Genomic DNA, 16,221 nt, shown 5'->3' on the forward strand with positions numbered 1-16,221 from the left:
GGCCACATAAAATAATGTGGCAGGTCAGATCTGGGCCCTTAACTTTGACACCTATGCTGTATAGTATCCATACAGTGTTAATCAATCCAATTTTACAAGTGCAAAATCTCCAAGTACTCCGGTTTCCTCCCACATTCCAAAAACATGAATGGCAGATTGATTAAACACTCTAAATTGTCCCTGGGTGTGAGTGCGGATGGTTGTTCGTCCCTCTGTGCCTTGAAATTGGCTTGCAACCAGTTCAGGGTGTCCCCCGCCAACTGCCCGAAGACTGCTGGGATAGACTCCAGCACCCCCTAACCGGCGACCCTTGTGAGGTTAAAGCGGATCACAAAATGGATGGATGGATAATTAATACGCAATTAGTATTGTGTGTGTTTTCTATTTTACTTTTGCCCTCCACTGTGTGTGTGTGTATATATATATATATATATATATATATAGGGTGTCCATAAAGTCTCTTTACCATTTCAAAAATGTATTAAAAATGCAATTGATTAGATATTTCATTCAGATTTGTTCTATTGTAACATTATATATACAGTATATATACCTGTATATATACAGTATATATACATACATGTATTATATATATATAGAGAGAGAGAGAGAGAGAGAGAGAGAGAGAGAGAGAGAGAGAGAGAGAGAGAGAGAGAGAGAGAGAGAGAGAGAGAGAGAGAGAGAGAGAGAGAGAGAGAGAGAGAGAGAGAGAGAGAGAGAGAGAGAGAGATTAATCAAAAGTATGAATTGTTTTTATAAAATCACTTCTGTACATTCTTCTTCAGTTATTATGAGCCGGATGCGTAAGGGTTAAAGCTTTAAGACTGAATATTCATTCTCTGAATATTGACCAATCAAAATTCTTGTCCCGCCTGCTTCATTTGCATGCAGCCCACTTGTGAACATGTCGGTGTTCGAGTCGCAACTGAGACATGAATGATCGCATGTTACAGTTGACATGCTCACTTGTAAGGGCCAAATGTCCACTGGGTACACTAGTTAAGGTGTTCTGGCCTTAGCAGTGAACTTGTCAGTTTAAAAATTGATCACTAGCTCACTAGTAAGGCATATTATGTCCACTAGTTACACTAGTTGGATCTTCTAAACCTTACTAGGTGACTAGTGAGGTTCAAAATGTTGATGAGCAAAAACATGTCTGCAAGGATCCGCGCACATTAATCGCTAAAATGGTGCTTTGAGATACATGTTGAATTTGTTCTGTGACCATGCTCAAACTCAAAACAGAATTGAAATGAATGGACATGCCATCAATCTGTTTCAGCCGTCCATGCCTAAAAACATGTAAGGACAATAGTCTATAATATAGTTTATTAAAAAAATAAAGTAATGACATAATTAAAAATTTAGAATGTCCCACCCAAATCACAGAGCACACGGAGTGAGCCATGCTGAGTTCAAAGCACCATCAACAAACATCCATAGACCTTCCATTGTGCATCACAGACAATGAAAGCTATGACCCATTCCTTCGATAAAGCACATATGACCTTGCTGGCCAAGCAGGTAGCGGGAAGGCATCTTCAGAGCTTTCCATAATGCATGACGATTTTGAGTGGTGGGAAGGCAAACATCCGCCTCATGATCAATAGGCGGGGATGACGTCATCGCGTTTGATGACAGAATTAAATGTTCCTCCTTAGTTGGAGTAAAGCGTGGCTCGTTCCTTTTTAACTCTTCACTATAAATAAAGTTAGAAAATTAAATAAAAAAAAATTCATAAAATTATAATAATAAAGTATATAATGTCACTCCACCGAACAGCTACCTGAATCCAACACACGCTCGAACACTGCAACACAGCGCTTTGATTTACACCACGTCATTTGGAACGTAAGTCACCATTTGAATGGTCCAAATTTCTCATAAGCAGCCTTCGAAAGATAACTCACTGACACCCTCTTTTGAACAAGTTTGAAGCATGATGGTACAATGTCAAAGGTGATCCAGGACTAAACATGATGAACGTCAAAGGTGATCCAGGACACTTTAATCAGCAACATGTGTACAAGATATCATGTTTCTACTCGTTTACATTTTGCCAAGTAGTGATCAAGTGTAGAATATGGGTACCGTATTTTAAAAAAAAAACATGACAGTGTAAAGGCACGTGCCTAATATCTTCTACAGTATGATATATTATAGACATACAGGTATGTATAATATATCCATTAGGGCTAAATTTCACACGTTTCTCAACATTTCACTGAAGTGATTGTTGAATACAAATGAATGAAGGTCATCCGAACGAAAGTAATCTTTTGACGATTGTGCGTTTCATGAAATACAAAACGTAATAGAAAAACAGCCATAATGTGGACAAGAGCATACTTAGGGGTGGGAGCTGGGGGTGGGGGAGGGGGGTGCAGGAGGACCACATAGTGTACAGCGAATTGCTATACATTAGTTAATCTGTTGGTTGCTTCAAGTTTGCCTTCCAAAATGTGCCAAATTGTTTCCTGTAGAAATCTCATGTCAAAATAAAGAGCAGTTTCTTTGTTGAGTAAGAATGATCGAACAGCAAGTGCTTTATGAATTTGTGAGTACATCATGCAAAATCTATGAGAGCAACCATAATGAAAATATGATGCTATTGCAGCCTATTCTAAGTGCAACCTGAGATTCTCAACAAGAAAGTAAAAAAATAGATTAAAAAAAAATGACACCCAATTTGGGGCTTTAAATTTTTTATAATGCGGGTGCATCTCAAATTTATTTCAGGAGTTTAATTTAAAAAGTTAAAAACTCAAATGATACAGAGTGATGAAACGAATCCATTTTACATCAAAAATAAAATGTCTTCCGAGTGTGTTTGTTCTAAACTGTAACCATCAAAGTCAGAGAAAGAAAAATCATAGTAAATTCTACTTTGGATGCACCCTTCATAAGCTATACTCTCCATTGCTCTCTTGTTTATGCCTCTATCTTAAGTATTTCGATGATTAAATGTTTCAAATAGCGAGTTATGGTCCAGCGAGGTAATCCTTCTTCCTTAGTATAAATTTGAAATCCAAAAAGTAGGGAAAAAAAAGTCTCAAGTGATGGTTCTGGTTCAAACGTGAGAACACTTAACAGGCATACCGTGTAGAGGCCATTTCCTCCGAGGCCGCAGTCAAACTGGATCAGCCTCAAAGTTTCGTGCGTAGTGATCGGCTTGAAATCTGCTAATAAACTAGCAGGTTGAAACATATTTTCTTGTGAATGTAAATTTTAAAAAGATGAAAAATCTAAAAAACACTGAGCTGGCCTGACACAAGGCCCATTAAATAAATATGTGTGCTTTCACCTTCCCACAAGGCACCTTGTTCCTGATGAATCCATGACGTGCATTCCTCATTGGAAAATCCTGGTCCAACTGATTGACGCCTCCTCCTTCAGTCAAGTGCCAGGAAAAAAAAGGCTTGTTCCAGAGGGGACTTCTTGTAAGTTGAACCGAATTCTTCCTCAGTTCACCAGCAGGACGTCCTCATATGTTGTCATCCTGACGGAAATACAAGACGGTGGTTTGTATTCAGATTGTATCCAGAGCTGTTTGATGTGACTCTGACAGGGGGGAAAGCCCAAAGTCCCCTTTTCGTATCACCAGTCATACTTTGGTACCACCTGGTGGAATCTTACTGTAGTTGTTTGATTTAGTTCATTCGTGGTGTTTTTACATCGATGTTTGAGATATCTTGTTTTGTTGGTGGAATTTGAATGCACCCTGAGGACTGGTCAACGGGAAACACAGCAGATCAGTGTTTTGCTTCTTCACTGATGCAACTGCTCACAGCTCTTGCGCTCTATTTGCCAGTTAGAATTTTCCTGAATGACCTAAAATGTTATCATTCTGTTTGTTCGTGTGTGATGTCACATCACTTTGTGGTTAAAATGTTAAATAGGCCATTAGGCTAGCTAATAGTATCGATGAGCCTCATGTGAAGGCATTTTGGCTGTGTTGATTACACTCACCCACTGAGTTCAGTTGTTTATGGAACATGGGTTTCACGATTGTTTACATGCTAGATGCGTGGGCTTGATGCTTTATGTCAGGGGTCCCCAAACTACGGCCCCGTACATTTGGCCCGGCCCTCTAACCCTCCTGTTGTCCTCGGGTCAAAATGACCCGTCACTCTGTTAAAAACGCCCCCAAAAAACTGCAAACAGCGGTGTCTACAAGCCTACTGGAACCTACAAAAGGATTATAAGGAAGGAACACAAGAACTTTAAGAGACTGCTCATGTGTCAGAGAGATTCTGCTCTGACAACTGAGCTGAACTTTTATCGGTTAAGAAAGTTAATGTTTGTCAAGTCCCGTGTTTGCCAGCAGGGGGCAGGCTTCTTGCTTGCTTTCTGCACACCTGCCACCGATTTGTGATTGATTACACGGGCTTTATTTGGGCGCTCTGGCAGTTGACTCACTGCCGGAGTATTCCACGCCGTGCCAAAATTCTCTCGCCCAATTCCTATTCGTATTATTCATTGCCTCTTAGCCTTGTGGCTATTATTGCGCGTCGTTATTCCTCTTTCGAGTGCAATTTATAGTATTGTCTAATCAGACCCTCCTTGCTATTTTTTCCGCAAGCGTTTTCGGTTGTTCTCTTTATTTTATCCCTGGTCCTTATTTTGACCAGCACTTTTTGTTATTCTCCCGGTCGGGTAATTTTGTGTTTGTATTAAAGACTCCTTTTGTTCTCTGACAAACCTCTTTCTGTGTCTGCTATTTCGGGGATCGACTTTCAGTTATTTGGTTATACACGAAGCGATTACTCTGTCTCTTCAGGTACAACGTGACAATGTTCCATGGCTTTTTTTCTATGAAGAACCCAGAGAGAGTTATTTAGTTATTATTTATTTCCTGTTTTTGTGTTAGTGTTATTATTTGTTTCCTGACTTTTTTCTGTAAAGAACCTGGAAAGGGTTATTTGGTTATGTGTGGCTTTTCTGGAAAACAATAAAAAAATTTTAGCTCCCCTACGATCGTCACACTTTTTTATAAACTGGCACCGGCCCCCCATCAGAGAAGGGAAAAGTTATGTGGCCCTCACAGGAAAAAGTTTGGGGACCCCTGCTTTATGTAATCAGTGTGTCTATTTTGAGATTCACATTCAGAGTACTTAAGATGCCGCCATTTTGTGGCATTTACAATATAAACGGTTACACACCCTTTTGTAAGGAGAGTGTGACAGTAATTTGCAAATATTCGCAATTTGCGGCAGGGCTTGCCCGCAACCTCATGCAGGAAGTTACTTCATGTTCTATTTTGTTATTCATTTCAATTGTCACTTTAGCCATTGTGTACTGAGCAACCACAACAGCGAAGCCACTACTACTTATTTATATCACAGTTGCATTTCTGATTTTATAGGACTCACTACAACCCCCCCCCCCCCCCCCAAACAAACAGAAAAAGTATTGCATTACCTGTCACAGCAGCAGAAAAAGGAGCACGGCGATGTCTCCAGGCCCCTGAACTTGCCGGAGTTTGGCGCATCGGTGCACTCAGCTATGAAAGCATGCAGGTCTGTGATGTGAATGGGCTCCTGGGTCTGATGCTGTACGACAACATATAAAAGTTTGACATTTACATTCGGTTTCCAGAGCCGGATGCCACTCAATTCTCCGTGATCGATGCCCAAACCTAAATCATCTGAAAGTAGTTAAAACAGAATAGAGCAGGGGTTTCAAACTCATTTCACATTGTGGGCCACATACGGTCTCTGTAGATGTCAACTGGGCCGGACCAATAAAATTGTACCATACTCCGCGATAAATAACCAAAATAATGTCTTTTCTTTGTTTTGGTCAAAGAAGCACAAGAACATTAGGGAAATGTAATAAATGTATCTTTTACAAAACATTTCATGAAGCACCTTAGATTTCCTTAAACAAATGTGCAATTTACTTTTATCATTCACATATATGATCCAACTGATTGTACAAAGGCACAAAACGTAATTGGTATTGAAAAATATCATAATGCATTTTCAGATTAAACTGGGTTCATAAAGAATTTTTGTTTTTAAACAATTTACACATGCGCATATAAAATCTAAATAGAATCCCTGCCTACACCTTACAAACTGAGGAGAGTGCTATTAAATGTGTAAAGAATAAAGTATTCACACGTCCTTGATAGCGTCTGCTGTGTTGGGTCTGTCTCAGTGACAGACTGAGACTGCTATTGTCTTCTTCTCTGATCAAAACAATGTTGACTTGTACTCTGATCAAACAGTGTATCCGCCAGCGGATACTCCACGAATTGCACCTTGTAAAAAAATATTCATTCATTTTATGGATTTTTCCACTTTTAAATGATCCTGCGGGCCTGATCGAACTGCCTTGGGGGCCGGTTCCGGCCCGTGTACCGTATGTTTGACAACCCTGGAATAGAGGCTAGAAAACCTACATTTTGGATCGAAGATCTACTTTTCGATCAACTAACCTCACGGGATCTACCCTTACCGGCGTGCGCACGCGCGCACACACACACGCGCGAATTTAAGATTTACCTGCTTTATTTTATTTTTTAAATATATTTTTTTTGTGAAAATGAGACTGACAAGATGATTAGTGTGCAGTGTATATTAACACAAAAATATATTACTAACATGTACAAAGACAAACAAATGGTTGTTTGTTTTTTTTCTTCTCGACACTCCTCGGATCTACTTGGGACCCGTCTTAGATCTACCGGTAGATAAGGATCTACCTAATGGGCACCCCTGCTTTAAGACAAAAAAAGGTCGGGTTTGCTGGCCTACCTTGATGGCCTCGTAGGCTCCGGTGATGAGCGCGATGAAGAGCGACAGCACCATGTAGATGAAGAGCGAGATGAAGGTGTACAGGTACACTTGGCTGAAGAGCCACACCAGAGTGCTGCTCTCCTGCATTCCTGAGAAGGTCACGAACATGTCGTCGCCATTGATGAGGGAGAAGAGGCATTCCGACACCATGGATAGGGAGCGGAACTGTAGCACAAGGATACAGTCTAATAAAACACTTCTTAACATGATCTGAAAACAGTAAATCTCTTCACACCTGAGGTTGGCAAACATTTTACACCAAGTGCCACACTTAAGAAAAATACTTAGCTCTCCAAGTGGCACCAAAATGACCAACATTAAAAATAGTTGCGTAGTAGGCCCAAGTACTCCGAGCGGGCGCTGGTGCACTCAGACCGTTCGGCGACTCAGAGCGTAGCTTCATTTTGTTGTTGGGTTACAGTAGACTAGAGCAGGCTAAAATGCGAGTCAATGTGGCGGCCATGTTGGCTGGGCCGACTGTCTCATCAAAGCAGAAACAATAGCTTAGCAGTGCTGTAAGCATGCAGCTCAACAGGCGCATGTTCTCTCTACTAATAGCTTTTTTCTTTTTAAATCAGGCACTAGTAGTCCTTTTGAAAATATTTTTGTTGCAGCTCAGTTTTTTTTTTCACAACCCTTATCAATGTCATCGATTCATAAAAGAAGTGCATTCATAAAAGAGTGGAATTGCACGTATTTTTGCTGTGGAATTGCCCGTATCAAGGCGCAGGAAGCATTATCCGCCCCCTCAGCAAGTTTGAATGAACTTTAAAAAATCAGTTTCAAACTTTTTTTTTTCTTCTTTAAAAAAAAAAAAAAAAAAAAACTTTACATAAGTAAAGTTGTCGTGTACTGGGGATTTTTAGGCTCCAAAAGAAGTCCAAAACAATGCTTGTTCTCTACTGGGTGTTTCAAAGCTACAAAAAAAGCACTTCGATGTAGTCCATTAAATTGAGGCTCGACAGTACTTAAAAGTAAGGTTGACTTATCGATGCGGTACCTTCACATGGTACGGTCCCAGCACAATCCAGCCGCAGAAGCAGTAGCCCAAATATATGACGGCCACACAGCAGCAGAAGCGGATCACGTTGGGGAAGGCTGCTCGAAGAGTTACGATCAGGATCTAAACGATGATATCATGGAGAGGAATACCACATTTTCTTAACTCGGTGCAAATCAAACAACAAAGTTGAATTACTAACATGTGCAGCTTACGTTGTACTTCTGGAAGAAGGTGAGGTAGCGGATGACTCCCACCCACACCAGGAGGGTGGAGGTCCCCAAGAGGATGCCGCATAGATCATAGGAAGACATATTCTGTCAAGCGACAGGGGAAAAGATGAACTGCCATGACGTCAAACAAAACATTCGACCTACTTTTTCACTTACCTTGGACTCAATGCCAATCTTGATGACACTTCCGGTGATGGTGAGGATGTCGCTGACAATGAGGAGGATGTACCAGCCATTGATGAACTCCAGACGGTCGCCCCAGCACACTTTGCGATTCAGATTCTCCTTAAAGAACCGCACAAACTCCTGACAAACATACAAACATATAGTTCAGCATGCGTAACCTTCTGGGGGATTTTCAAAGGCTTTAACATGTTTGTTTTTTTTAAAGGCAGCGCTGACCTGTTGGAGCACGATGCCACGTAGGATGGAGCGCCCACACAGCAACAACGATAGCGTGCACACAAGGGCCACGGCGACATCGAACGCCACGCGGGTGTAATTCTCAGCTGTGGATTCAAATAGCGATGGGGGAGGCTTCACTTTGAATTACTGTACCTTGCAGCCTCTTCTCAAATAAACCGTAGAAAGAGAACGCATGGGTTGGAAACAACAAGAGTGTCTAGTCTGTCATACGGCCCTCCTTGTTAATAATACACAAGTTAAAATGTGAACAAGTTCAACCCTTAAAAAAAACATATCAAGGACTTCCTTTACAGCTCAATTAACCAGCAATGAGAATGATAAAGTAGAAGATAAATACATGAACTAATAATAATCCGAATAATAATGTGGCCGGTGAGTGAAAGCGATGAATCTTTTGCTACGTACATATAGATCATGCTCACCATGTCCAGACACGCTGGGGTCTTTGCACTCCTTTATGGAAGCTTGGTTCTCCAGTCGTATCTTCACTTTGCCGCTGTGAGCCTTGTTGTCAAGCACGATCTACTTGGACATATAGGAACAGACAAATGATGTCCTGTACGAGGTGAGAAATTGATGAGACATAAAACTAATGCAATTTTAGACTAAAGGCTTTTTTTTTTTTGTCAATACAATACAATACAATACAATACATGCTGATTTATATAGCGCTTTTGACTGTAGTTAGTGGCTGGCTAAAATGAGGAACATGTGGACTATGTATGCGTGCGTCACAAAATACACTGTAGAATCATTTGCATGACGAAACGTTTCTTTTTTTTCCTCTGAATTTTGTATCAGTAAAAAATAAATAAATAAAGGTATTTTATTCAGGCGGGTTAGCACATCCGCCTCGTTAGTCGTGCAAGTTTCCTCATCAAACAGGTTCGACTTTGAACCTCCGAACTGAGCGAGTCATTTGCTCACCTTGATATTAAAAGTGTAGCAATCGGGGATCTCATTGTTGATGATGGTCTGCACATTGATGGCCTTCAGCTGAAACTCGATGGTGACGTTTATAAACCTTGCAGGGAGCATACAGGGACACCGGTTGAGTAACCCAACAATGAGATGGCCCGAAACAGGCAGCGTGCATGCGTCGGCACTGATAATAAACACGTCGAAACGCCACCCGATAAAATCTTTGCTGTGACGGAGGAGACCGACGGAAGAGTCGAAGCCATGTGAAAAATGAATCCTTACTTGTGGAACTTGAGTGTAAAGTTCTTGTAGGAGCTGGTGAGCGGCGCGGGAGGCACAGACAGAGGGTTCACTCCTACGCAGTCTGGACAAGGAAAAGAGATTAAAGTGGAGTCAACGTGGCAGATAAATTCAATTGATTGAGTCACTGAATAATTGGCAGTTATCATTTCAAAGCTAATCGTTGTTTCCCATTTTTTGGTGTGTCTTAAGACAACAAACTTTCGATGCCGCATTAAACTTATTGATTTGCAACATGTTTACACAAGATGCAAATTGAATTGTATTGATTCCTTCTGATGTTTTTTGCATCGTCGTGTCTTCAGAGTTCCTTTTTGAGAGGGGCTCTTTTGCAAGTGGTCCATCTTTGTCACGAAAAGAGAAATGAACGGTTCATGCCACAGACGGGACAACCCCCCCCCCCCTTCCCCGCCCCGTTATATGGTTACAAATACACCATACTGATGCTTAACATTCCCCATGTTAAGCATCAGTGCTAGGATGAGGTACTTGTATGCATTTGTGAAAAGTGTCGAAACAATTGACGTTATTAAAATTGTACAAAGGGAGTTATGTTGACTACAGTTGACTACTGATTGTTCTGCATCAACAAAACTTATCACTGTTCATGATTTTGTTTTTTCCAGTTTAAGAACTCTTATTATTTGGATTACAATATACTTGCTGTGGAGTGCCATGAAATCAGTGGAATTATCTCGTGACTGTCTTTACGAGATCATGATGGCTTCATTAGCTGCCGAGAGACATTTTACTCTAATAAAAACACCAGCAGCCTAATTGATTTTTTTTTGGGGGGGGGGGGGTGTTAAACTAAATAAGTGTTTTTACGGTTACTGATCAAATCATATGAAAATGGCCATTGTGTGTGTTGCTTTTTAAAGACAAATTGTGCCAGCAGAGCAAGTTTGATCTCATTATCTCCGCACATTTTGGAAAGGGCCCTTTCAACCAGTAACACAACAGCAGGGTTCATACTTTAAAGGAATTATTATTGCTTTTTTTGAAAGCTCTTACTCTTTCAGTAAATAACACAATCATATGAATGACAATTGTTAAAAATGACAAAGAAAACAGATAGCTGAATAGACGGATTCAGGTACAGTATCGAGAGAAAGTATGCATTTGTGGGGGCGTTCAAATAAAAGACAGCACATGGCTGAGGTCTACCCGTGCCTGACCTGAACGCCATTTTTATATCCTCTGTTGCAGTTACTTCCTCCTAAATTAACATCACTTACAGGAAGCCGTTAATACACCGACTCACGTGAGGAAGGCATAAAATATATATCTCTATCTACTGATCTCATATACAGTATTAATGAAATTAATGTCTTTTCAAAATGGAAAATGACCATACGAACACACAAAAAAAAGATCTTAATGTCCATGTCAGTTGAATACATGGACAAAATAAATGTGACAATCAAGCTTCCGATATGCAAACTCTCACAATAAATCAGGAAGTTTCACATTGCAGAAGCAGGGGGAAAAAAAAGTCGCTTTGTACTACACCTGTGATGATGTGCGGGTCAATGCTGAAGGTGTCATTGGCCGGGTCGATGCGGCCCCTCTTGTAGTACTGCTGGCAGAGGGACAGTGCGCTGCCGTTCACGCCGACGCCGTACACGTACGCGTAGCGGCCCACGGTGGTCTCTGGCAGGGCCAGATACTGCAACGGCAAGTTACAGGATTATCATTTACGCTCTGACACCGGCTGTTCTATTATTAATATGAACAATTTGACGTTTTGTTTTGTTTTGTTTTAGCCACGTGTGACAGTTGAGAAATATAAATGTGACCTAAAACCTTGCCTGTAAAGTTTCGTGATAGTGACCGTAAGACCCCAGAACAGATTTCCTTTTCCCCCCCTTATCAAAAATAAATAAATGTCATTTTATTTTATTTTATTTTTGAAATTGATAATTTTCTTATCACCAAATTATTAATTTCAGGACTGAACTTCTGGTGTTGGGTTCCCAAGTCTGGTCAGCACACGGAGCAATCGGACATACCTGGTCCACAGCGTAGAAAATGTGCTCGTAGACATCCTGTTGCGTGTACACGGCAAAAGAGCTGTCTGATGACTCGTCAAAGTCTTTGAGGAAGAGGTACTTGAAGGTCACGGTGTTCTCCTCCTTGAAGGTCACCACCACTTGGTTGCTGAGGCCAAACAGCACCAACTGGAGCAATGAAGGGTGCGGTCAAAGATGACGGAGAGTTGTATTTATTTATTTATTCATCCTTTTGTTTTTTATACCTGGGCTGTGACGATGATGATCTTGAGCAGTTGCAGGATGAGCTTGTAAGGTTTACGACCCTTGGCGTGGAACTTATCGCAGGGGCTCATGAAGAAGTACTTCAGCTTCCTGCGAATGGCCTCCTCGCCGTGGTCGGCGCTCACCCACTGGGCCGTCATGGCGCTGGGGAACTGGTGGTTGCTGTGGTGGTTGCAGCGGTTGCTGTCCGGAGGCTCGTGTTCCCCACTGTCATCCGTGGAGCCGTAGTAGCCGGCGGGGTGGCTCTCATCTTCAGTGAGAGTCACAATCACAATCACAAAACGGATTCAGATGACAACTGGTTTGTCATAACAGCGCGCATGCAGACACATTTAGTCAAAATTGGACAAAAACTGTCAGAAATATGAAAAGGCTTCGCTCGTCTCGTTTATCCACTAATTACACTCGGCATGGAAAATCTAATGATGCTTTTCAGGGTTTATTGCCGACGAGTCTCCAAATTAAGTTCCGCCAAACTAACATTTTGTAAATTTCAAAACAGCAAGGCTGCAAAAGGAACATCCGAGTGATAATCATTCTCCAATGTATGAAAAAAGGAATGCCACTGGAAGGAAAGCAAGCATCACGTGAATTCAATCAGATGAGTAAAGGAATACAAGTCCATGCAGTCGATTTGTACTCGCTTGACATAAAGCGACTCGAATGAATGCAAAACATGTCCGAGCTCATATTTTGCTGAAGTTCATGGCTTAAAGTTCATTCTTTCTGGACAAGTAAACAGAGTAACTTGCTTAGTCATGGAAATAATTTAACTTGTAGGTCAAGCTAGCAGTGACTGTACACTGTTAAAAAAAACAATCACTACACTGCAGGATTTCCACAACATGCAGACAGATTTAGGTAAAATTTAAAAAATATATATCAAGGAAGTGAAGAAAAAAAGCACAACTTTTAAATAGCTAATGTGGTCAGTTAGACTCTTTAGAAATTGACAGCGTTTTGTTTGAATTCCTGCACAATGAAGGCCAGTCATGTTTTTATCCATGTCACATGGTTCAGATCATAAGGCCACCGGATGGTCTGGCAAAATAAATAAATAAAATCAGCGCCAACAATCCACAACTGCAGAACACACAAAACGTGAAAAATTTCAGAATTTCGGGTTTCATCAAGACACAGTAAACAGCTGATTCAACTTCCTGGATTGAAAATGAGAAGTGTGACCTTTGTGTGTGAATCGACATGAAGCGCAAATGGCTTTCCTGTCATACGCTGGACTAAAACAGACAGAAAGTAAGAGGACAAAAAGAAATAAAACATGGCTGAGGCACCACAGAAATGTCATCACTTTCAACACAGGAGCAGGGGAGGAGTGACTTGTTCAAGTTTACATCCCCATGCAGAAATTGTAGATTGACCTTCCACGTAAGCACCATCCTGCTGCTTTGTTACAACATCCGGGACGTGTAAAATTGCCTAATGGGCTTTATCTCCGTCACAGTTTCGTTCCGGTGCCCTACGTGCAGAACATGACACGAGACGTTAAAAAAGTGGAAAGACAAAGAGCGAAAGGCGCTTCATAAGAACCAGCGGTGTAATAGTGTTTTAAAAAACCTGCTGTGTGGAGCTGGTGACAACCTTTGCGTGCCAACGCAGCAGACAAGAATCCAAACACTTAAGATTTCAGGCAGACAAAAAAAACAAACAAAAGAACGAGGCAGAGTCGACGCGTATCTGCAATCAGGGGAGCGTGCCGATCGTCGCACTCCAAGAAGATTGGACAAAACGAAACGGGGGCACACGCCATGCCTTGGCACACACCGTCACTCAAGCGGAGCGTGATCCACAGAACTATCTGGCTCTTTGGGTTCATGACCGTCTGCGGAGAGAGGTCGGCGGCCGAGCGGCCTGCCTGTCAATCAAATGGTCTGCGAGCGGCTATCGGTGCCAAAAATCTCGTCTGGTAGTAACGCCTTCAGAGGCCAAAAAGTAGCGTGCGATTAAACATGAAATAAAGGGAGATGTCTCATTAAAAAGTGATAAGCAGCTAATTTTTACAAAATACATTTTGTATCATGTTTCAGATTATTCTCCAAGCTAATCACTTTTATAAATAAACAGCAAACGTTGTGCTCCCATTCAACACTGCTTGCAGGTGTTGTTTTATTGGTACTTCAATACAGTGTTAGAAAAACTCGCAGAATGATGCAATGCAGTCATGTGAATTCATACATCATCATCTATCCATTCTTCTTTCGCATAATAATCAAACAATACAATTATTGTTGTTATTATTAGGTATTAGATACCATTTTTTTTATACCGATGCCATTAAGATTGGTCAACTCTTGAGTAGTCACTGATACCAAGTACCAATACCACTAGTAATTTTGATACAATTTCCTCCGGTGACATATGATTTGAAAGAGAAAAAAAAACTTATCCGAATATAGCATTTTTCCCCCCTTAAAATTGCATACAATCGATGGCATTTTAAAAAAATCTTTTTCTATTGTATCTTAATGGGCACCTGGCAGACATGTATGGCCTCCAGTTTCCGATTGTGATACGGCCACAAGATGCGTTGCAAGTACAGATACCTTGAAACAAGGCCCAATGTAGATACTTGCCTATCCCTGGTATTTATAAACTGTAATATTTAATAATAATAAAATAAATAAAAGAGGTGTACCAAATAAATCATGTCAGTGGTTCATCTGATGGGACGAGACAAAAGTCACAAGAACAAATAAATGAGGTGAGCGTAAATTAAACAAATAAACATCCATTTAAATCTACAGCTGAGTCTACTGAAGTCATAAAAGTTCTTTTTAAATACAATTGACATGCACACAATTGTTTGATATTTGGTCATCAAAATGGTCCAACATTATTTGAATTAAAGATAAGTATGATGGGAAAAGATTTGACAGTTTTTTTAAGAGCAGGGATAAATATTCGGGGTCAGAGAATTCATGAATTGAATTCGACATGGCATGTTTTACAATGATATTTACGCATCACGTCAGTTCGCAACAATTTTTCAATCTCGACGTTAGCGTTTGGTGAGGATATTAAAAATATATCCAGTGTATCAACGTGGATTACGAGGTGGTAGAATTATGGAATGGTCTCGGTGATGCCGAATCTTTTTTCCCAAACAACTCAAATTATCCAGAAGAAGGCTTGGCAAGAAAGCTAAATAAGAGCGCACTTGCAAGGCTTGGCAAGAAAGCTAAATAAGAGCGCACTTGCAAAACGTCACAACGCATGACGCAAAAACAGACTAAAAGTGTTCAGTAAACAGAGATGACAAATTTGCACGAAATCAACGCAACAAAAAAAAAGAAACCAATAGACGTCGGTCTTACGTTACCTGGGTTGTCATGCTGTTCCCTCGCTGACATGTTTATGTTTGAAAATATATACACATGTGTATATATTTATTTGGTTCCGGTGGGTTACAAAAGAGGGTTGTTTACTCTTCGTACTGTAATTGTTCAAGTTTGGGGCAAGAGAATGAATATGGGACGTCTGCTGCTGACTCGTTTCCGGAATCGGATCACGTGACCAAACGCCACGTGACCAAGAGGAAGTTACCATTCCAAAAGAAAGATACGGTGTGAAAAGAAACAAATGTCTTCACCGTAGCCAAAATACACAAACGCGTTATTTAAATTAATACTCTATCACTGGTGTAACGTGACATTGTGAAAAGTATATATATTTTTTTTGTTTTCATTTTATTGTGTGCCTAATGATTTGCCCACTAGAGGGTAGTACAATAAACGAAAACTTTGACATACCTTTAATAAACAAATATACTATCAACAATAACATACATAATAACAGATATGAAATAGATTGTGCATAATATTTGGCGTACAACTTTAGTTTATTAAAATCTAATCACATAGTTATATAGTGCAGCAAAATATAACCAGTTAGTCTGATAGCTTTGCAAACTTCCAATTGAGTTAATTAGAAAGGCTTCTATTAAATTATTGACGCCGGGGATAGTTGAAGGAAAAAATCAATTTTGATGGTAATCATTTTGATTTATTATACACATATATGATGGGTCATTCAATAAATAAGGTGAAATTCTCGGTATAAGGTCCTCTAATACAGATAGAAACTTTTTTTTTTTTTACGTAGTCTTCCAGCACTGTCACACACGTTTCCCATCTGTGCACTGTGTACTCTCACATCCTTCTCCCTCGCCCCCACTGGAAATTGTTTCTATTTATTTTTGACTTCTCAAAACTCCACTCTCAGGACACGCTAATGATGGACTTTCA

The 16,221-nt window shown here is 40.5% G+C and overlaps 1 protein-coding gene across 1 annotated transcript; it reads right to left on the reverse strand.

Moving 5' to 3' along the window:
- Window positions 1-1,991: 1,991 nt before the first annotated feature.
- Window positions 1,992-15,492, reverse strand: LOC127613168 (mucolipin-1-like). The gene is made up of 14 exons (XM_052084100.1): window positions 15,297-15,492; window positions 11,941-12,209; window positions 11,696-11,863; window positions 11,196-11,352; window positions 9,666-9,747; window positions 9,390-9,486; window positions 8,885-8,984; window positions 8,439-8,545; window positions 8,193-8,342; window positions 8,019-8,120; window positions 7,804-7,926; window positions 6,762-6,968; window positions 5,422-5,552; window positions 1,992-3,499 (listed from the first exon to the last, which is right to left on the reverse strand). Exons 1-14 carry the CDS (start codon window positions 15,325-15,327, stop codon window positions 3,463-3,465), a joined length of 1,761 nt encoding a protein of 586 aa, XP_051940060.1. The 5' UTR covers window positions 15,328-15,492; the 3' UTR covers window positions 1,992-3,462.
- Between the last annotated feature and the right edge of the window lie 729 nt (window positions 15,493-16,221).

The sequence above is a fragment of the Hippocampus zosterae genome, chromosome 13, assembly GCF_025434085.1.
Source record: "Hippocampus zosterae strain Florida chromosome 13, ASM2543408v3, whole genome shotgun sequence".
NCBI lineage: Eukaryota > Metazoa > Chordata > Actinopteri > Syngnathiformes > Syngnathidae > Hippocampus > Hippocampus zosterae.